The sequence below is a fragment of the Mesoplodon densirostris genome, chromosome 3 (assembly GCF_025265405.1).
Source record: "Mesoplodon densirostris isolate mMesDen1 chromosome 3, mMesDen1 primary haplotype, whole genome shotgun sequence".
NCBI classification, from domain to species: domain Eukaryota; kingdom Metazoa; phylum Chordata; class Mammalia; order Artiodactyla; family Ziphiidae; genus Mesoplodon; species Mesoplodon densirostris.
Window position 1 is genome coordinate 96885837 of NC_082663.1, and position 24264 is coordinate 96910100.

At 35.0% G+C, this 24264-nt stretch overlaps 1 protein-coding gene across 1 annotated transcript in view; it reads left to right on the forward strand.

Moving 5' to 3' along the window:
- AP3S1 (adaptor related protein complex 3 subunit sigma 1) overlaps positions 1-20907 on the forward strand; it is a 67685-nt gene extending 46778 nt beyond the window's left edge. Inside the window, exons 5-6 of the mRNA XM_060093271.1 lie at positions 10917-11024; positions 20190-20907. Of these exons, the coding sequence (XP_059949254.1) occupies positions 10917-11024; positions 20190-20318 (237 nt within the window). The 3' untranslated portion in view covers positions 20319-20907. The remainder of the gene's footprint in view (positions 1-10916; positions 11025-20189) is intronic.
- Positions 20908-24264: the final 3357 nt, after the last annotated feature.

Consider the following 24264-nt stretch of genomic DNA (forward strand, 5'->3'; position numbering starts at 1 on the left):
GTAGGCTTGTTTTCAACTTTCAAGCAGCCCTGGACCTTCCAACAGTCAGAGATCTCCTAAATAGCTCAACTCATTTCTTTCTAGGGGCAAATACAGAGTTTTGTACACAATCCTCTGTATGCTGTTATACTACACATGGATAGAGGGAAGGAGGAAGTTGTAAAGAATACCCCTTTTGTTATCAGTCAGGATGGGCTAGTTTATGCTGCAGTAACAATATCAGAGTATTTCTAATTCACACAGTATGTTTATCATGTCCCACATGCTGTCAGTCTGGAATCCATGGTGACAAAGCTGCCAGTATCTGGAAAATCATCCGTTTTTATGTCAGAGAGAAAAGAGTTTTCATGGGTAAATTTATCTGCTTTTCAAACTTATCACACATGATAGTTTTGCCAAATGTTTTGCCACTACAAGCATGGATCACTAACTTTCTAGCCTCCAATATAATAGTTTCCATGTGGCCTACTGCCCAACCCCTAAGTCAGTGTATTTTCCTTTATTGTGATTGTTATCAGTTTCTCATTACAAACCTTCAAGTACTAATTTGTGTATCAGTCACATAAGCTAATATTTGTAGTCACCCTGAAGTAGTGGAACAGCACCCCCTGCCCAAAATTGATTTGGATGTAGAGACTGAAGATACCACATGTACACCAAGAGGATCTGATCTGAAAAGGTTTATCGTTCACATAATAAGCTTTTGGGGGGAAAACAAGGAACAGCGACTATCTTAGGGTTTTATGTGGTTAGGGGGTAGGGCTGGGTTGAGGGTTTCCACATGCAGGCCAGGTCTTGTGTAAATTAAACTTCCCGCCAGTGCAAAGGAAGGAGCACCTGGACTTTCTTATCAACTTGCCCACATGTGGGCAGAAGAGGAAGGGAGAACAGTGGGACTTGAAAGCCGTCAGCAGGCAGGCATCAAAAATGGTCAGACTCTTTATTACAGCTAAGTTATGCTGTGGTAATAACACCTAAAATATGAGTAACTTGGTTTATTTCTTACTTATACTGCATGGCCACTGTGGGTTTGCTGGGAAGGTCTGCTTATTTGCACAACTGTGTTACCTGCCCATTTCCTGAACACTGTGGCTTTAATTGGGCAGCTCCAGGTTGTCACCACTACTGCAGCACACCATCAAATCCCAGGGCAAAGATGAAAGAGCTAAGATATATAAAGAGCTTGGTTTAGAGCATGTATGACATGTATTGAGAGCTATAAAAGTGCTCTGTCTACTCCTCCCTGCATTCACCCCATCCCCCAAAAGATCAGGGTAAGGGAGATCTGATTGGAGGCCTCAGTGTCTTTCCTACCCTCCAGGCCAGGAGAATGAAGAATTAAGAGTGAGAGTGGAGAGGTTTCCTCTAGCCCAGTCCCTCTTAAGGAGTTTGATAGCCTATCCTTAAACCACAGGTCACAGAGTGAGAGTCTCCTTTTCCTTTCACCACCTGAAGAAATCTAACCATTAAGAGTATCTCAGCAACCACACCTAAGTACCAGTGAGCTGACAGAGAAAAAAGAATGCCATCTCAACAAGAGAGATGAGGAACAGGCTGAACAATCAGAACATATGCTCCATGAAAAGAACTACTAGAGGAGATCAGTGAACACTTGAAATTTTAAAGTGGTAAAAAGTGCTTAAGGAGATGCAATTCGAAAAGGTCTTCCTGGGGCTTAAAAATGTGTTTTCAAACTGTAGAGTTTAAAGAAGAGAATGGTCACAGTTGAGGCTTGAATTACAGATAGAAGATGAATGCAGGAAATAATCTCAAAGCATATAATTGAAAGATTAAGAGATAGAAAACATGAAGGAAAAGATATGAGAATATCAAGTATTTAACATGTATTATAAAAGTATTTTGAAGCTGTTATCCACCTGGGGGAAAGGAGAGTCGGGAATAACAGAGCATTTAGTAGGAAAACAAGGCATCTCAGTGGTAGAAAGACTTGATATTTTACAAATAAGAATAAAGTCATATTTGTTTGATTAAAAGAGCAAGGAAAGAGATAGTCTTCATTAATAAAAATTATAAACAGTAGAATCTCTTATTTAAAAGGGGAAAATAATACAAATAAAATCTGATCAAGACAACCAACTTTGGGGGAAAGGGAAATTATTTAAAATAAATGTATTATTCAGTATAGTAAGTGTGAATTGAATGAAACAATCCATTAAAAGTCAGAGATGATGGGTTTTAAAAGGTGCAGCTTTGGGGCTTCCCCGGTGGCGCAGTGGTTGAGAGTCCGCCTGCCAATGCAGGGGACACGGGTTCGTGCCCCGGTCCGGGAGGATCCTACATGCCGCGGAGTGGCTGGGCCCGTGAGCCATGGCCGCTGGGCCTGCGCGTCTGGAGCTGCTCCGCAAAGGGAGAGGCCACAACAGTGAGAGGCCCGTGTACCGCAAAAAAAAAAAAAAAAAAAAGGTACAGCTTATATAGGAAAGACAGGATAAATTCTAGAGTATTTCCCTTTATTAACCAGTTTCCATAACATTTGGTTCCCTAGTAGTCACCAGAAGTGATCATTGAATTTCTTTTTTTAGTACCCTTGTGACATATGAATTTTAACATAATTGATTTGTTTTAATCCACTGTGGATATTATTCTTTTTGATGCTCAAATTGCCCTATCTTTGGCCAGTGGGGGAACCCCTTCACGTTGTCTTCTGGGTTCTCTTGACATGACTCCTCTCCCCCTCCATGGACTTTGATAGCTGCTTTGTGTTCTGGTACAACTAGATGTTCCAGATTCACTTTATTTATTTCCTGCTCTAGATATGTTATCAGTCATTCCTTCTAGGAGCCCTGATTTTTTTTTTTTTTAAGTGGGAAATGGTATGGAGAAACCATAGTCTGGATGGAGGTGCTTGTAATTATGAGGTTGATCATTGTTTCTCCACCTTTTCTATGGGCAGAGCGTCTTATGTAATTTTTGCCTTAGCCCTCATGTTAGTTTTCTCTCTGTAAGGTTCCTTTTAGTGGATGATGATGTATAGAAATGACAGTCCTAGCACCATGTATGCTCGTTGGTAGAGGTGTGATTATTACTTCTGGTTCTCAGTGAACCAAGCTAGGAAATAGATGTATGTACACACACACACACCTGCCTATTTCTATATCTTTATATATATTAAAAATCATTGAGTTCTTCTTAATACCCCAGCATCTAGTGCAACACTACAGAATTTATTCTAGCCTTCATCTTTTCCATATCTGCACTTTGCTTCTCTGACAGTGAGAGATTATTCTCATTCCTATTATTTGTATTATTGTTGATGCATTTACTTAATTTGCTTAATCCTTCCTTTCTATAACCCAGCTCCTGGCTGGGCCGTTCAAAGTCAGACATGCCAGGCTTCACCCTCCCCTGCCAGCACTAGTCAAATGCTTGGCACCCCCCTCCCTTCTACTGAGCAAGTTGTTAGAAAGTCAAACCTGATAAAAAATGAGGCATATCCAATATCTGAGTATCTGATGGCTGAGAATTTTCCAGAATTAATGGAAGATGCCAATCCACAGATAAAAGAATCACAAGCAGAATAAATAAAAAGAAATCTACACATAGACTAATGATAGTAAAATTGAATAGCAGAGAGAGAGCTCTTAAAATCATCCAGAAATAAAAGACATATTACCTTCACAAGAGCAGTGGTCAGACTGGGAAGTGACTTCTCAACAGCAGCCACAGAAGTTAGAAGACGTTGTGTTGAAAGAAAGTAACTGTCAACTGTAGTTCTAAAATTAGCAAAACCATCTTTCAAGATTACGGGTGAAATAAAAACATTATTTGAGAAATAATGAGGGAATTTGCAACCAGCAAGCCTTTGGACTAAAGGAAATTCTAAAGAGGGCAATTTACACAGAAAGAAATCTGAAATATAAGGAGTGAGTTGAAGAGGGAAGAAGAGCAAAGAAAGAAGTAAATTTGTGGGTAAGGATAAAAGAACATTGACTGTTAAAGTACTTATGAGATTAAAATGAAAAAAAAATTGTAGCATTAAAATACAAGTCAACAATAACACATAAGCCAGGAGTATTCTAAGGTCTTTTAGTGAGCATCCATGACCCTTATGATAAGCAGCCTTTAAAAAGGATTTCTGGGGCTTCCCTGGTGGCGCAGTGGTTGAGAGTCTGCCTGCCGATGCAGGGGACACGGTCCGGGAAGATCCCACATGCAGTGGAGCGGCTGCGCCTGAGAGCCATGGCCGCTGAGCCTGCGCGTCCAGAGCCTGTGCTCCGCAACAGGACAGGCCACAACAGTGAGAGGCCCATGTACCGCAAAAAAAAAAAAAAAAAAAGGATTTCTGTATAATCAACCCAAAATATAGAATAGCAAGTAGAACAGCTTTCTAGTTTTTCAGACTTGAATATTTTGAATTTTCCGATTTGAAACATTCATATTCAGTGTAAGTATAAAATGCATTGTGTAACAAAATAGAATTACTCTTACCTATTACTCTATTTATTTATTTTTGGTTTTTGTTTGGCCACACAGCACGGCTTGTGGGATCTTAGTTCCCTGATCAGTGATTAAACCTGTGCCCCTGCAGTGGAAGTGCTGCATCCTAACCACTGGACCACCAGGGAATTCCTTTACCTGTTGCTTTAAATTACTATACCACTGTTGCTTTCTATTGGTCAGCAATTGGCAAATGTCTTCATTATTATTAGTATATTATAGTATGTTAAAGTATGTTATATACTTAACCTTTCTATTTTGTCTTGAAAATTTTATCAAAATTTTGATGGCTAACAAAATGTACTTAATTCCTTTCAAAATTACTTACAAAATTGTCATACTTTAGACTTTTCTTTCATGATATAATATTAAAGAAGAGAGAAGTTTGTGTGGGGATTATGCTCTTTAGCAGGAGAACCTGCTCAACTGAATCAATCTCAAGATATTGTCCACATACCTGTAGAACCGATTATTTCCTTAGCAAACACTTTCTTCAGGTTAATGATATTATCAAGTGAAAGTTTTGTTTTGTTTTGATTTTTTGGCTGTGTTCATTGCTGCATGCGGGTTTTCTCTAGTTGCAGCGAGTGGGGGCTACTCTTCGTTGTGGTGCGCGGGCTTCTCACTGCAGTGGCTTCTCTTAGTTGTGGAGCACGGGCTCTAGGCGCTCAGGCTTCAGTAGTTGCGGCACACAGGCTCAGTAGTTGTGGCTCACTGGCTCTAGAGCTCAGGCTCAGTAGTTGTGGTGCAAGGGCTTAGTTGCTCCGCGGCATGTGGGATTTTCCTGGACCAGGGATCGAACCTGTGTTGCCTGCATTGGCAGGCGGTTTCTTAACCACTGTGCCACCAGGGAAGTCCCCAGGTGAAAGTTTTGATTTATATAACACTTTGATATGTCAGCTATCCTGTTGGAGAATAATTATACAAAAATTTAATATATTTTTAGATTTAATGAAGCTCTGATAAATATATTTTGAGAGGATGTATTTCTGAAGCTAAGCTTTTCTTTTTAAAATGTTGGTAGTGACTCCAGAAAAACCCAAAGACACCCATTTTCTTACTTAAATTTTTTCATTATAGCTTTTATTTATAAATACCTGTAGAGCTAAAGCATGACAAGAAAATATCATACTTCGTTGATTCTAAAATGCTGATTTTCTTTCACATTTTAACATTTTTGAGATCAGTATGCATTTACAATTCTATAGCTTGCCATAATTTTTTTTTTTTACTTTTTCTGGTAGTTACATTTTATTTTTTTAATTTATTTTCTTTTGCCGCATTGGGTCTTCATTGCTGCGCACAGGCTTTTTCTAGACCACTTAATCTTATATGTTACAGTAGTTTTAAGCAAAAGTCTCAGGTTCTGCATTGACACATAAAAAGACTTATTGTTTAACACATGTAAAAAGTGGCATGCTTCTCTTACCACTCACAAATATTCACCACCTTTGAGCTACCTCTTAAATAACTTAAATAGGTACATGGCCATTGCCTTTAATATTGTTCCTCTGAATGATCTCTCTTACTCTTTAGGAAGGTTTTTTTTTTTTTAAGCAATATATGCTCGTGTTAAAAGTTTTCAAAACAAACAAACAAACAAACAAAAACTATGAAGGAAAGCTAAGTCTCCTTTCTTCCTCAGTCCTCCAGTCCCATTCTTTAGGCAACTACTATCTATTAAAAAATATTTGCAGCACATTATATACCTATTGGAATGGTCAAAATCCAGAATACTGACAACGCCAAATGCTGGTAAGGATGTGAAGCAACAGGAATTCTCATTCATTTCTGGTGTGAATGCAAAATGATACAGTCACTTTGGAAGACAGTTTGGCGATACCTTAAAAAACTAAACATACTCTTATCATGCAATCCAGCAATCGTGCTCCGTGGTATTTACCCAAAAGAGTTGAAAACTTATGTCTATACAAAAGCCTGCACATGGATGTTTATAGCAACTCTTTTCATAGTTGCCAAAACTTTAAAGCAACCAAGATGTCCTTCAGTAGGTAAACGGATAAACAAGCTGTGTTATATTCAGTCAATGGAATTTTATTCAGTGCTAAAAATAAATGAACTATCAAACTCTGAAAAGACATTGAGGAACCTTAAAATGCATATTACTAAGTGCAAGAAACCAATCAGAAAAGGCTGTGTACTGTGTGATTCCAACTATATGACATTCTGGAAAAGGTAAAACTATGCATATACTGAAAAGATTAGTGGTTGTCAGGCTTGGGGAGGGAGGGGGATGGGTGAATAGGTGGAGCATAGGGGATATTTAGGATACTCTGTGTGATACCATAATGATAGATATATATCATATTTATCCAAACCCATAGAATGTACACCACCAAAAGAGAGCTCCTGAGGTAGACTATGACTTTGGGTGATTATGATGTGTCAGTGTAGGTTCATCAGTTGTAACATATTTACCACTCTGGGTAAGCTGTGCATGTCAGAGGCCAGGCTGTATGTATGGGAAAGTTTCTGTACCTTCCTCTTAATTTTGTTGTGAACCTAAAACTGCTCTTAAAAAAATAAAGTCTTTTTTTTTCTAATTATTTTCATGCCTTTCCAGAATTTTTCTGGGTGTATCCAAGTGTGTGTATGTGTGTAATTTTTTTAGTATACCTCAATGGGACCATATTATAGATAGTGTTCTGTCCCTCTCATTTGTTCATTTAATAACTTACCAATATTTCTGAGGAATCTGTATATTTCTCATTTTTAGGTGTGTGATAATAGTGTAGATTCACCGTTTTGGTTTTGTATTTTTCTTTGCTCTTACCAACAGTTTCATTGATCATTCTTGTACATATATCTGGTTCCAGTGACTTTTATTATTTTATTAATTCATAATGCTCATTTTCTCTTGCCTCTAACTTTCAATTCAATCTTTTTTTTTTGTCGTTCTTTTTTTTTTTCCCCATTTAACATCTTTATTGGAGTATAATTGCTTTACAATGGTGTGTTAGTTTCTGCTTTATAACAAAGTGAATCAGTTATACATATAATATATCCCCATATCTCTTCCCTCTTGCGTCTCCCTCCCTCCCACCCTCCCTATTCCACCCCTCTAGGTGGTCACAAAGCACCAACAATTCAATCTTTATTTTCTTGTAGAACTGTGGGAATAATGTGTACAATGTGATCTCATTTGTGTACATTAGATACACACACACACACATATATAACAAGTATATGCATAACAAGTTTTCTAGAAGGATATATAAGATACAATTAACTGTGATTATCTTTAGATAGAGGGACCTAATAACAGAAGCAGAGGATGGTAGAGACTATTTTTATATATAAGTTTCTGTATGGTTTATATTGTGATTAAAAAAAAATAAAAATGAAATTTAGAAGTTACGGTCTATGTCCAGAAGAAAAAGGCAAAAATACACTGTTAGTGTGGTATTTGCCACTTTTTAAACACTTAAATACCTATAAAAATTCATAAGAGAGAGTGAAAACTCGTTGAACTTTTAGGTAAACATCAAAGCAGTTTAGTAGATGAGTTGTATTATAAGCATATTGTTACCCTTTTATTTCCATAAAAATCTGTTTTAAGTAAAATTTATAAAACAAAATACTGAAATATGTCAAACATAGAGTTAGGGCTAAGCTAAAAGCAGAGCTTTATCATCCTCTTTCTCTTATTAAGTCTGCCAAAAATTCTTGTCAATTCTTGGAACATGAACTTTTCTATCAATAGACATGTTCACCTTCTTAATTTCCCCTCCTCATGTGACATACCTTACTTTGGACACCATAATCTGAATAGTATTGGAGTAGCCTCCCAATTACTAGTTCTCATTCCCACGATGTTTATCTCCTTAAATTTCTTATTTATTTATTTAAATTCATTTTATTTATTTATTTTTGGCTGCGTTGGGTCTTTGTTGCTGTGCGCGGGCTTTCTCTAGTTGCAGCGAGCAGGGCCTACTCTTTTTTTTTTTTTTTTTTGCGGTATGCGGGCCTCTCACTGTTGTGGCCTCTCCCGTCGCGGAGCACAGGCTCCGGATGCGCAGGCCCAGCGGCCATGGCTCACGGGCCCAGCCGCTCCGCGGCATATGGGATCCTCCCAGACCGGGGCACGAACCCGTATCCCCTGCATCGGCAGGCGGACTCTTAACCACTGCGCCACCAGGGAGGCCCCAGGGCCTACTCTTTGTTGCAGTATGCGGGCATCTCATTGTGGTGGCTTCTCTTTGTTGTGGAGTATGGGCTCTAGGCATGCAGGCTTCAGTAGTTGTGGCATTCAGCCTCAGTAGTTGTGGCTTGCAGGCTCAGTAGTTGTGGTACACAGGCTTAGCTGCTCTGCGGCATGTGGGATCTTCCCGGACCAGGGCTCGAACCTGTGTCCCCTCTATTGGCAGGCGGATTCTTAACCACTGTGCCATGAGGGAAGCCCTCTCCTTAAATTTCTACATAGCGTATTGTACCTCCTCACTGAGAATACACTCTTTAGGCATTTATTATCTTTATAATAAGTGAGATTATGTTTAAGAATTTAGCTCACAGGCCCTTCAATTGTATTTTCTGTCTCTTCTGGATCTGAACTGGCTTTCATAGGCATTATTTTTACTTTAAGGACATATTTACATACATTTCTTAGAATTTCTTACATATGACCCACATTTGTAGGCTGCTCATATTTTGTTACCTCTAAAGTTGGTAGATGTTTCAGTATTGCTGCAATCTGTAGTTTCCACCAATCTAGTGCTTGTGTTCTGAGATGTTTCGAAAGGCAATAGTACAATGTATATGTAGGGATGAACCCATAAGAAAGCCTGAGCAAAATGAGGGTGGTGGAGTTGTTACACTTCTATCAGCATTACAAGTCATGCTGTTGCATAATAATTTGTTTTAAAAAGAGAAGAGGAATTTCCACTGCTAAAACAGAAGTTTTAATGGATCTCTGTACCCTGGCCATGGCCTTTCTTTCTAAACACTTTTTATGCATACAGTACCTATTAGCTATTATAAGGTAATTTTGTTTTATCACCTAGTTATCTTCTTGACCTTTAATTGAATTTTCATAGATTATGATTTGCTGTATCAATTTCATTTATTATTGTTAACAGAAGAAAGCAAAGTATTGGACTTGGATCACTCAGATTTAGGTTTGAGTCATTGATTTACCGCATACTAGCTTATGCGTCTTGAGTAAGCTGGTTTATTCTCTCAGCTGTAACAAAGGTTAATGTGAGAATTAAATCAGATACTGTAAGTGCAGCATCAAAATGGAGTTTTAATAAATGGTATCTAGTAACAGAAAAGATAGTAGGAGAAGTGATGATATTTAGCACTATTGTTTAAAACAATTGTAGCTTCTGGTTTTGTTTGCTAAGGAAAAGTAATTTCTGTAATTCTTCAAAATTGGTATGTGAGGTGTCCATCTTTGCAAAATGAAACAATAAATAATAGGATATTTTAAAAATCATGAGTACATTTGCATGAAATCTTAAAAAGGAATGAAAATCGAACAGTATAATTATATATTTAATTTTTAAAAGTTTTTGTTTAAAAAACCTATTAGGTTTTTTTTTTAAGCACCTATTAGGTGCTTCACTTGAATTTATTTAATCCTTATGATAGTTCTATGAGGTACCCATACTATTTCTACCTCTCTTTTACAGATAAGGTAACAGAGAGGTCAAGTAACTAACTTCTGAAGGGTATACAACTAATAAGTGATAGAGTCAGTATTTATACCTATCTAATTTCAGAGTCTCCATTCTTAATGCTGCCACATTATTTTTTAAAAATTATAGCACAGTATACTGTTCTGTGACACTCCAGCTTTGACTTGGTGATTTTTGATCCAGTAAATACCTTATGACAAAACACCTGGGTTATAGTTTTTCTCCCCAATGGAAAATGTTGTTTTTTGACATTGTAAGATGTATTTGATCATAAAAAATCTGAGTAATTAGATATATAGAGAGGGCTTTGGGGTAAAAGCATTATTAAAGTACCTATAATATAAAGAAACTTTTACTTCATTTTAAATCTAGAGCCTGTAGGAATGCCACATAGCCTCATTGAGTACCTTGAGCATAAAACAACTTAATAATTACTGACTAAGAATCAGGTATAAAAGGCCTTTATAGGTCTTTTTTTTTTAGCATTAATCCTGATACTATAATGGTAGCTAATGTTTATTGATCATTTACTTTGTTTTGGGCACTTCCATGGTCACTGACCTCACTTAATCTTTTCATCAGTCTATGAAGGAGATACTATTATTATCTCTGTTTTACAGCTCATTAAACTAAGATTTAAAGAGGTTTGTATAATTGCCTAAGGCTTCACAGTAGTGACATAAGTGTATTATGAGTCTTCAGTCCAAATTATTTTTATTTTACAGCTCATAAAATAGCAGTATTTGAAAGAAAAATTACTGGGATCATGAAACATTCTTATAGTGAGTTTTCTTTCTTTAGGTTCACAATATTCTTGCGGAAATGGTGATGGGGGGAATGGTATTGGAGACCAACATGAATGAGATTGTTACACAAATTGATGCACAAAATAAACTGGAGAAATCTGAGGTAAGAATGGCAAGTGCTTTAGTTAATGAAGGTAGTAATAAGCATGATCATAAATTATGCATGATTTGTAGCTTTCACTGTTTGTCCTTCAGTATCACCCTTTAGGTACAGCTGGTATGCTTATTCGATTTTAAAAAGAAGTGGAATATACACATTTTAGTATGTTAAATGTTCTGTGACCACTATCCACCAAATAGGTTTGTGTATTCTTTTAACCACAGTCGTAATTGCTTTGGGTAATGGATAAAATTCCCAATTCTTGTTGCTTAAAAAAGAAATTATGAATAATGCAATCAATATTTGTTATTAAACCTGAGTCATTAATTATCAAGGAAGTCTTAGAACTGGTTTTCTAAAGATATATAAATTTAGTGTTTTATAAAACTATTTCTGCAAAAGGAAAGGAGAGAAAATGGAATTCTCATAAGGAAGTAATGTTATAATGGGTGCTTAGTAGGCCTGAGTGCACATTGAAAGAAGAAATTCAATGCTCTAATCTTTTAATTCTGGATCCTTCCTAAAGTTCACTGACAAGTTAGCTAGATCATACATTCCATATAATGATACACGTATTCATGGCTTTTATTGCATTCTAGAAGAGAAAGATTTGGTTAGTTATATACAGCTAACTTTGTGCTGCTAAATTGAGTGAATGAGGACCAACCAGCAGTTTAGCCTTTTGTAAAAGTCTACTTTAGAATTGTATGACTCTTCCCTCAGTAACAAGGCTGAATATCAGTAACAGGTGCTGTAGCTGAGCCTCTCAAGTTTACATGATTTTGGTTGTTTCTTATTGCTATACAGAAATTTAGAAAGATGAATAGTCTTGATATCTCATTCAATACCTACACATGTTTGAGGATACTCTTACCTTTGGTATTTATAGTCATAATGCAGTAAATAATTTTATTTATAATTATTAGTACAGTTATTTGGTTGATCTAAAGTAAATATTACTATAAAAGCAGAAAGATATTAAAAATTTGCTAGCATTAATTTACAACAGGTGAGTTCTGAAGAATTTTTATCTTGTTGGCTCTTCAAAGGATCAGCTTAAAATGCTGTGCTCATTGAAATGGAATGAAACACAGGATGGTGGATAAATCTGAAATCTGAGGATTAGAAACAGTTGAAGTTTTATATAAAAACATTTTCCAATGTTCTGTCTTAAATTAAAATAGTCCTTCATTTCTCCTTATCTCAAGTTATCATCCTCCTTGGTTTCCCAAAGGAGAGGGTTGTAATGGGGAAGAGCTTAAAATTATGACTTTTTAAGTAATTGTATATATTTTGTGTGTTCTACAGCCAATTTTTAAAATACTGGTTTTTGAAAAGGGAAAACAAACTAGATTAATAGAGAAAATTTCATTTTAGGACAAGGAAAAGGGCTAAGAATATTATTTAATAGAGTTGGCTTGCAGTGTATTGTTCAGTATGGCAAAAGGTTTACCATAAACTCTAAGCTATAGTTTTTAAAGTCTTAAAATGATAACTTGAAATTTATGTCTGTTAAACCTTGCTTTACAAAACTATATGGTTATAGATTTTAAATGCCAAGAGACAGTGATACAATCCATTAATAATTAGTCTAAAATGAGTGGATATGTGGTAATTTGTGAATTCCATGTAATCATCTGTAAAAATATATCGACCTCTTGTCTGGAATTATCACATTTCCAGGTATTTAACTCCTTTCCATTGGTGGTGCCCTTCCTCCCACCTGCCCACCTTTTCCTCCTTAGGTTTGCTATATATAATATTGACAGAAGTCATGAAGGACCTGTAATAATTACATAATGGATATTTGCTTTTTGATTGTCCAGTAAAACTTTGTTAATGAGCCAGTTTTTTTTAATCTATAAAGAGCAGTAAAATACAGAATTTACATTTTCAGTGGAAATAGTTATAAGAACATTATAACTTAAAGTCCTTTAACAGAAACATGCTATTTAAACATGCTATTTAAAATGGTTTTGAATACTGGTGAATATTTGTTTTTCATCCACTGATTGTCTTTTAACATGTATAATCATTTGTTATCTGCTACCAAATTAGTTTTTCTTTTTCTCCTTTACAAAAAAAAGTATGTTTTAAAACTGATGGATGAACTAACATATGTTTATCAAGTGTTTCTCTATATGTGATGTCTGCTAATATTTTCCTCATAAAGTAGGATTTTGAGTCACAGTGAAGCCATATAGTTCTGATCATACTTTAAGAAATTGTGTTGAAATAATGTTGATTTTGTGTAATTTTTCAGTAATTTTCCTATATTTTAAGTATGTTTGGAAGGCCACCAGCTTTATTCCAGACGCAATGAAATGTCAAGAGTTTTCATATGGGTTCCTTTTCCATGTTATTTAAACTGGTTATATCTACCAAATATATGACTGCAGAATAATCCAAAATTATTTGAGAGCAAGCTATAAGCTTTTATTAATCTTACTCTTACAAAATTTTAGTTAAAATGTATTATGTAAGCAAAAAGCTACAAAGCAAATCTTAAAGTTCAGAATACCATGATTGATGAAAAGACCTGTTTATCATGTTTTAAAAATTAATTTAAGTAATGTTTAGAATATCATTTATCTTTTAAAAAGCCTGGATATAATTAAGATACAGCTTTTAAAATATAACATGGATGTATCGAGTTGCCTTTACTTTGTCAGAAATCAAAGATTTTATTATTTTATGTTAAAAGTAGTATATTTCCGGTAACAGTCAAAAGTGAACCAGTTTAATTCCCATTACCTAGACAGGTAGAAGCAAAGATCACCCAGATCTTTAAAGAGACGAGAAGCAAAGATATGCTCTGAATATATTTTCATCTATCCTGCTTTGATAGATAAATGGTTTACTATAACATTGGGGTCTTGGGAAAGGAGGGTTTAAGCTGGGAGGTTGGTGGGATTTGGGGGAAGTGTAAGAGGCACTCAGGAATCTGCCTAGGAGTAAAAGGACTCCCTGGGGGTGGAGGTAGAGGGGTGGGGTTGGGGAGACTTGTTAGCTTTTATGTATTTCATGTGATTTTCAAGATGAATAAATGGGTCTGAATTTAGTCACTACTTTTTAAAAGTCAGTCCTCTTTTTTCCGAACATCCTGATCTTTCTAGCTCTTTCCGTTCTTCTCTCTTACAGACCTTTATCTTTCAATCTCCCAGACAGGACAGGTAGACAAGGTATTGCTGACTTTGAGAAAAATGTACTTTAACAGAGGGAAAGCAAAATGATGTCAAAGGCAATTAATTATTTAGGCCAGACTCAAAAATTCTTTGTGTTAATGAACCCATATAGTCCCTGTAGCCTATTTTCCATTCTAGTTTCTCCTTGTAGTTTATTCATCTTTTATTGGACTTAGTGTATTTTACTAGTATATCATTGATGTCATGTTTGTTCTGTTTTGTGTGCCTGCATTGTAAAAGGAAAGTTTAAGTTTTTTTGTTCTTTTTTTTAAAACATTGTCATTTAACTGACAAATTACATTTGTAGAAATGACAATTTACTTTGTATGTAAATCAGAGTTTATTTTTAGCATCATATGGCAGAACCTTAATTTAGCTCTCACAGATTTTTTTCCCCCATGTTTCTAAATTAGGATTCTAACATAAAATTGTATGCTGGGTTTTGGAAGCTGTGAATTTACAAACCAAAAGCTGAACCTTTAGCGATTAGCATACAAAGTGGGAACTGGTAAAGGCTTAGAACAGTGACTGTTAAATAGTCCCCTTCTCCCCATCTAATGGTTTTCAGTTCCAAAGTCTTAACAATTGCTTTTGTAGTTTTGACTAACAGGTGAATATTAGAAGTAGCCAACAAAAAGTAAGATCAGAAATCTTCTAAAATAGAAATAAATACTCTAAAACATGGAATTAAATATATTGACCAAAATAAAATGGATCTTCACTGTAGCAACCTTCTGATATCCAAACATACCATAGTAAGACTCAATGAGGTATTGTAAACCCTGAAAATTTTTGCAAAGCATATTGGCAAAAATTGGAAATGTTTTAAATAGACTCCTAGCCGTACAAAACTAAATTTTCTCTGCTAGTTCCTGTGCATTTTACACACCATAAGTTACCTGTGTGAATTACTCTTTAAACATTTCCATGTAGAGATGGTGATGAACAACCTTTTTGTACAAAGCCATTTCAAAAAAATGAAAATGTTTATATACTTCCATTTAAAAATTTCAAAATGAAAATACTTTATTGAGTGTCATGCAGGGAAAAAAATGTGTAAACTTAACAAGTTAGATTAACCACTTTAGTAATTAGAAAAATGCCACTGGGAATTTGGCATTGCCTTTTAGACACTAAATTACTACTTTCTGGATGTGTTTAAGAAGCAGCAACATACAGGTAGCTTTACAATTTCTTATCCCAAGTTAGTGGGCTATGTATCATGAAGCTAGGGACACCACTTTTGGACCCTGGATCTGTATTACTTTATCCTGGGAATAGAAAATATGTAATGGTCTCATTTACTCCATTGATCTCAATTACTGCCAGTTTCTGTGTTCCAGTCTTTAATTTATGTTAAATTGCTTTTTCTACCAAAGAACCATCAATCACTTAGGTCTTCCATCACTAGAACTAGTAATTTGCTTTTTTTTTTTTTAAGTCAAGTATCTATTTTCAAAGAATAGAGAACAAGAAAAGCGGCCCTAAGATACAGATGTTGGAAAGCCAGCTTGTGAGTTGGTTCTACCCCTCTACTTTGACATGCACAGTTACTCTCTTATTCAGAATTATGATGAGGACCCTTGAGGTCACTTGTGAGGGTCAAAACTATTTATATTAAATCCATAAATGACATTGGTCTGCTATATTTATTTCACACAGGTAAATCCTATGCTAGAAGTTAAAGCTGTAATTTAAGATTACATAAAATGACTAGTACTGAAAGGTTTAAAAATTTTTTAATATTCTCATTTTGATAAAAATTTTCATAAAATGCCATAGTTCTTGCTTACTAGAGGACCGTCATCAGCATTTCTAATCTGTTTATAATTACAGTATTAAAGCACTGCCTTTAAAGCAAAGAGCAAGGCTGTCCCCAGTTTAAAAGTTATTCTGCCTTAAATTCAGAAATTAAAATATTGACATTTTCTATTCTGCTCACAGCATGCTTTCAAAATCTGCCATTATTTTGTTAATGATTTTGAGTCTGAAACCATTTAATACTGTGTTTATTAATGTTGATGTTCTTTCACTTTGCTGTTAGGTCAAAATTATAAATGTGCATATAGCAACTTCCAGCAGGATGGGTGGGTAAAGGTTTTAGTATGTACAAATTATTTCAACTACCATCTTATTATGCTATATATCAAGCTTGAAAAATATTTTAAGATGGTAGGATATTTTATGTGTTAGATGAAGTAAATATCTAGGTTCTTTCCTTTTCCCTTGGAGAAAGCTAATTGCTTATTGCATGAGGAAAAGGGAGTCTTCAGATTCTTTGAAATATATTTTAGTAATGCTGCTTTTTCAGTTCCGCTTGCACATATTTTGTTTATTTTTGGGTCTGGCAATTTAAAAACAAAATCAAAAACAAATCATATCCATCCATTACTATCTTTGTGATTCAAGTGCTTGAAATTTCTGAGAGTATGTCTGTATAAGTCTTCTGTTTGGCCACATTTTGGTATACTTGCAGACTTCATTTTGTTTTCTTTCTCTTAATTCTGTTAATTTATTTAATCTCATGGGAGAGAAAACATGACCATTCTTTTATATGCTGTACTTCATTCTTCCATCCGATTCATACTCTTAACTGCTTTGGATTCATGTATTTGTTTTTGTTAGTGGAGTTGCTGCAGTTTACCTGCCATGGTGGTGCTCAAGTATAACAACATAGATGGAAACAAGTTATTTCTCCAGTAGGGTTTCATTCTTTTTATTTCTCCTTTATGTCAACTGTGTAATCTTAAATCTATAAGAACTATGCTGTACTGTCAGAACTATCTTATTTTTACATTTTAAATTGTACATACCACTAACAAGTCAGGTAAACTTAATTTCTGTAAATTATAGTGTTCAAAAAAATTGTGTTTAATAAAAGTTATCTTGTTGTTTTGAGTATATCTTACTAAAAAAAAATCTTAACTAAGATGAAAATTCCTTTATACCTTTGTGTTGGCAAACTTATTTCCTAATGGCAAATTACCTCTTTTACATTTTATTCTTTAATAAAAATGTTTCAGAGTTCACGTTCGTGGAAGTCTGAAACTGAAATGTGTTTTATAGCAGTTCTGGTGTTAACTACCTGAGTGACATGAAGTTTTTTTTTTTTAAACCCTGAGTTTTTGTATATAAACATTGACAGCTCATTTAAGCATCTGAGTAGTGATCAACAGTCCTTCTCATATTTTTCTTTACATTTTATATTCTACAGAACTGATTTCTTAAAATGTTAGTTTAATTAAAACTTAATTGAAGTACACATTACAATTTTTAAATTTACTATCATCTAAATTTGTGACATAACTACACAAAAGTATTGAACATGCTTGAGAAATAATTTGATTCTCTTGATTCATTTGCGTGTTCTGAGTAGTTACCATCCTTTGCATGTCTATGGCTTGCTGCTTATGTTTAGAGAAATTGTAGTTTGTTGACTTAGAAACTTCTTTTGGTTTTACATAATATGAATTTGGCACATGTATGCTATTGAAATCAATTGCTATATTGACTTTATGTATTCTCATTAGCAGCTAACAGTCAACACCATCTGTGGTCACAAAGAAACGACTTAATCTAATGACATTTAACAGGATGAAGTTTTATTCTTTAGTTTAGCTGCTCATGGTACAGGGTATTATGGAAAAGAAGGCTTCTTGACAATGACATTTAATACTAAAAAAAGTATTTTTACTACTTATAAATGTTAACCATAGCATCCAGTAAAACAGACAGACGGACACACACATACACACCCTACCTTTTCTCTCTTTTTCTCAATAATAAAATCCTCTAATAATTCATTCCTTTTAAAATGTTTATAGTTAAATACCTTGTCATTACTTTTCTATAGCCTACTCATAATTAGCACCCTGTATAGAAATTCCAAAGTAGAAATAGTGGCAAATTGATTTTTTAATTAGAAAAAATATAAAATCCTTCTACTGGAAAAATGATACTTAGTTCCAGGTTATCTGTAAGTTTGTAAAATAATTTTTGTTCCCTTGGCAAACAACATACTTCCTAGCAAAAGGAAGCTCTTTGAATTAGAGTCTTCTCTGATTCTCAACCATTCTAAATTTTGAGAGCTAAACACTGAACTTGAAAAGATCAAGTTAAAGATCCTTTTGAATATGATTCATGCTACCCTAAATAATATTCATCTATATCTCCAACATCTTTTGGGGGGCAGTTGGAGAGAGGTGGGGTATAACAAAAACTGCATTGCTTCAGGTAGGTATAAATGTAGAGGTCAGTCAAATTTTTAGTTATACATCAAAAACAACTACACTCCATTAAATTATAGAAATTGAATTCTCCAACCCTTTTCAGTCTTTAATTGGGTATGGAGTTTTTCATCCATATCACCCTTATCATTGCCTGTGTGGACCATATAAAATACTATTTTACTGATTTTTCTATTATTTCCAATTCTAACTTGATAATCCATGGCTTTTATTTCATTGCTTAACAATGTTTGTATCCTTTATTCAGCAAATAGTTTACACTGGCCTATTTTGTATCACTCAAGATTTTTCTCAGGTAACAGCTTTATTATTATTATTTTTTTAATTAACAAAAGAGGTAGGATTACATGAGAGAAAAAAACTAAATTACAAAAAGGGACATTAAAACTAATCTTTCTGATTACATGGACACTGTCTCATATATGTAATCTAAGCAAAGTAGAAGATTTGTTTTTGTTACTTAATTGCTTTTGTGCAAGATAATGTATGACACTGAATTCACATCTGTTTGTTGGCTTTATTACATAACCTGATTGATGAAATCTAATTGGTATATAAATTAAATCATAAAAATATGAAGACTGTTGATGTAGCTATTTGAGAAAAGTGATATATATGCATTTTTCTTTATTTTTAAGCATATTTTCTCTCAAAATTATTTCACAAATTATAAATTTTCCAACTAAGATGAAAGCCAAATATTGTACACTAATGGTATTGGAAATTTTAGAATTCATTTATTTATATACATCCTACCTTTTGCATTTATGCTGTTCTTTCTCTAAATTTGTGTATTGTAAACTGAACATATGTTGAATCTACTTTATATGACAAAATATTTTTAATCATTATATTTTTACTAATTCATTGAAGGGTTGGATTGATCCTCTTCTTGCAGTTTCATTTTTAGGCAGAACCGTTCTCTTTGGATTGAGGCTTCACTTTATTTTTTTTAATTTTTATTGAATTTGTTACAATATTGCTTCTTTTTATGTTTTGGTTTTTTGGCTTCGAGGCATGTGGGATCTTAGCTCCCCGACCAGGGATCAAACCCGCACCCCCTGCGTTGGAAGGCAAAGTCTTAACCACTGGACCACCAGGGAAGTCCTGAGGCTTCACTTTAAAAGCCTGATTTTTTTTTTTAAATGTCCTAGAACTTTCCTAGAAAAGTTTAGAAGAGCCTCTACAATTTTAAAAAATAATTTTTAAAAACTTTATTGTTTTGAAATGTTTTAAGGGTTTAGCCCTAAGAAACTAAACAAACATGATTTATTACTTTCAGTTTTTATTTCACAGCATATAGTAATAATACATGACAGTTGAAAAACAAAAACCCAAAATCTATCACAGTTGTTGCAAGAGATGTCTAATAAGGAAACTAATGTAAAATATGCTTTATGCTTATATCATAAGTCCGTTAAATCAAAATATAAGTGAAGATCTAGCTTTGTCATTTGAATATTGTGTGTGATGTTTCTGTAGTACAGGTTAATTTGTATTTAAATCTTTACATTGTTATCATTGCATGTATTCACTGTATTTTTTAAGGTGTCAACTGTTTTCTCTTTATAGATTAGTATTTCAAAGTAACCATTCCATACCAATTCAAACTACCATCTGGTCTCTAAGCTTGTTTTATGAAACTCTTTTATCATTGTCCTCCAGTTTTAGTGTTTTGTGATGGGCTACACCTGAGCTGTACATTTTCTTTTTCTTTTATTTGCTTCTGTATACAGGCTGGCTTAGCGGGAGCTCCAGCCCGTGCTGTATCAGCTGTAAAGAATATGAATCTTCCTGAGATCCCAAGAAATATTAACATTGGTGACATCAGTATAAAAGTGCCAAACCTGCCCTCTTTTAAATAAAAAATTTAAAAGGCCACTCCCAGGTAAAATCCGGGGGAAATGTCATCTAAGTTTACCATGCAGTTGTTTACCAAAAATAGAGGAGGAGAGTCTTAACTTTTGCTCTTGGATTTAAGTCAAGGTACTGTATAGAAGTTATGTAAAATCAGTATGGAAGTTCATTGTTGCTTTTCTTGCTCAGTGATTTTGAAGAAATTGAGTAGTTACAGTGTGATTTTTTTCTTTATTTTCTAAACTGCATTCCTATGGCCACCTAAGGCATGCCTCTATGTATTGGCTACTACAGTATTTTGAAAAGTGTTTGGGACATTTCTTTAAATTATGTATAACCCAAAATGTTGGTGTTTTGTATGGATCACAAATACAGCATTCCTTAATTCTCTCTGTTATTTGTCAGAATTGTTATTTAAAGAGTGAAGTATGTATTGCATGAAAACATTATGACCTTTTTCTCTTAGTTTAAATAAACTCCAAGGTAACTGGACTTCTAAAGCACCGTTCTGTTTGCCTGGTATCTACTTTAGCAATAATTTTTTTTACGACCCCCTGACTCAACGAAGTAAATAAAAGTATATTTTATCACTGTTAAGCAACTGTTAATGTTGATTTATTTAATTTATACTTACATTTTTAATATTCAGAACCTCATTATTCTAAAACTCGATTATTTCACAAGTCAAGAGTAGTGTATCTCATTGTATATTGTGTAGGATGAGATCTGGAGTGGGAGATGACAAATCTTTTCTAAAGTCCATATTGAGAAATTGCAAAATCCGTTTTATACACATAGGTTTAAGTCTTGCATCTGATTCCTTCTTGCTAAGATGATGAAAAATAATTTCATAGCAAATACTTAGTTGCTTTTGAACACAAAACCCTTTGGGGCCCCGCTTGTTTCATCCCAAAGTCAAGGCTTTCTTAAGTCCTAATACTCTCATATTCTGGTTTCTCATAATTTGCCCACATTTTCTTATTTAATCTTATCTTGGGATTCATGAGTGGGATTCTTCTTCCAGTTAGACTAAGGTTTTCCTTCTAATTCTAGTCCTCCCTCCCCAAATATTATTTTTTGAAACATTTCCTTAGATGTGTGACATGTATGAATTTTACTCCAAGCTCTAGGGTGTAAGAAAAGTCACTGTTTTTTCTAAATAAAATTAATCTGACTCTAAACCTCATCCTACTGAGGCAACAGGAAACTCAGTCTGTGATTATTGGAATTTCCATCAGTTCAGAGATGTATAAAAGTCCTAGAGGAAGGTTATGCAAAGCAGAACATGCAGGGAGGTCCCTGGTCTTCAGTCATTTGAATGTGCCAGGTGAACAAGTCCCTGTCCTCATGGACATATATGCAGTACCACACTTTTCTCTTTTCCCTTTTTTTGGGGGGTGGGGGTGGATTATGGAAAGATTTAAGTTTTGATTTGGTTAGAATGTACCAAAATTAGGGAAACTTCTGGGCCGGATCATACTTAAACCTCAAGAAATAGTCAAAAGGGTTTCATCTTTTACTATATTCTAGTATGAAAAAGAAAACCCAGTCATGTGCAAATGACAGAAATAGGCAAGTCATAGAAAACTAATTCTCAGTGACCGCTAAATATGTAGAAATGCTTAATTTCACTAGTAGCCAGGGAATGCAAGTTTAAAAGGACAATTAGATTTTATTTTCACCTGTCATATTAGCAAAAATTAAAAGGGGTGACAGTATCCAGTGTTGGAGAGGATGTGAGGAATGAGAACTATCATACATTGCTCGTGGGAATGTAATTTACTGTAACTTAAAAAAAAAAAGAATATGCCAAGTTCTGTGGAAATTTTTAAAAATCAAAAATACACATATCATACGTACCCTGTGACTCACTTTGGGAACTCTCTATTCTCTTAGCATTCCTGGATATCTTTATATACAAAGGTAATTATTTCATCAACTTTTTAAAACAAAATAATAATAAACTGGAGATATCTTAAATACCCACCAGTAAGGAAATGGTTGAATAAATTATTGTAACTACCACACTAGTTGTAATAGCAAAGGACTGGAATGACCCAAATGTCCATTAGAAGGAGATTGGTTGAAAAGCTGGATTACATCCACATTGTGGAGTCCTATGAAGCTATCAAAATGAAAAATATCTCTCTGTATTGCTGAAAATTGATCCCTAGAATATAATGTTAAGTGAACAAAAATCAAGATGGAAAAAAGTATATTGATGGTGTGTGTATTAGTCAGGGTTCTCCAGAACCAGTAGTGTGTGTGTGTGTGTGTGTGTGTGTGTGTGTGTGTGTGTAATGAGATTGACATTTAACTCAGTAGACTGAGTAAAGCAGATTGCCCTTTTTAATGTGGGTGGGCCTCGTCCAATCAGTTGAAGGCCTGCATAGAATAAAAGGGCTGACCCTCATCCAAGTAAGAAAGAATTCCTCCTGCCTGACTGCCTTCAAACTGGGATGTTGGCTTTTTCCTGCCTTCAGTCTTGAACTGAAACATGGGTTCATCCTGTGTATCAAGCCTGCCAGCCTTCAGACTGGAACTATACCATCAGCTCTCCTGGTTTTCCAGCCTTCAGATTTGGACTGGAACTCCATCTTAGGCTCTCTGGGTCTCCAGCTTGTCAATTCACCCTGCAGACCTTGAGACTTATAAGCTTCCATAATCACAGGGGCGCATTCCTTATAATAAATCTTTTTAAATAAAATCATCAAGTTGGTGATTTTGTTTAAATAAGAGATTTATTATAAAACTCAAAGTCTGAAGGCAGGAAAGTGCCGATGTCCTAGCTTGAAGGCAGTCAGGAAGGAGGAATTTCTCATACTTGGACAGAGGTCAGCCTTTTAATTCTATTCATGCCTTCAACTGATTGTGTGAGGCCCATCCACATTAGGGAGGGCAATCTGCTTTACTCAGTTTACTGATTTAAATGTTACTCTCAACCAAAAACACCCTTACAGAAACACCCAGAATGTTTGACCAAATGTCTGGGCACCCGCATGCCCCAGTCAAGTTGACACACAAAATTAACCATCACAGTATGCTACCAGTTATGTAAGAAAAAGGGAGAGTGAGTAGTGTGTGTGTTGTGTGTACTTCTAAATGAAAGGATAAGCCATATATATATACACACATACATACATACACATATATACAACATATATATTATATATATAGTGAGAAGGAGAAAACAGGGCAGAAGTGTGGGGATAGAAGCTAGACTTCTTAGAATGTACCTTGTTTTGAAACCCTGTAAATATTTTAAGTAATTAGTAATCAAACTTAAATTTTAAAAAAGTAAGCCCTAAAAATTAAAAGCAAAGCAGATAAATTGAACTATGTGATGAGTTGGTGGCCTAATCACCCAAAAGGGAACTGCTTCACATGACTTTAAAACTCTTGACTATACACCACTAAAGACTAAAAGACCTTCCCTGCCCACCTCCCAAATTAAATTGTTTTCTGTAATCCTGGTACTGGTGATATTTTAGAATTCCGAGGCTGTGCACGTGGACTCTGGGGTAAAGCAGAGGAGAAGGTGCCTCGGTGCCTGTAGTGGATGCTGTGGCATGCATCCTTTAGGACTGAAGCACTCATTTCCTCAGCTGCTGGCAGTGTTGGTGGCTACGAGCACTCAACTGAGTTGCTGAGAATTGCCACCAGCTGAAGGGAGCTACTTCACTTGAAGTCACGACGACTCCTCTCCAAAGACATCCTACATCCAAGTTATAAAAGCCCAACCCACTTGGCTAAGGCAGGACAACTCGGAAAGGCCATCCCAGCTCCAGTGCTACCCATGGGATCAGCTAAAGCCTTTGTCATGACTGCATTGCAGTTTAACTCTTCCCTCTGCCTCATCCTACTTCCTTTAGATTTCAGGCTTTGATCCCAATGGCATATCACAGTGATTAGCTTGCATCCAAATCACTATCTCAGTCTGGTTTTCAGGGGAGC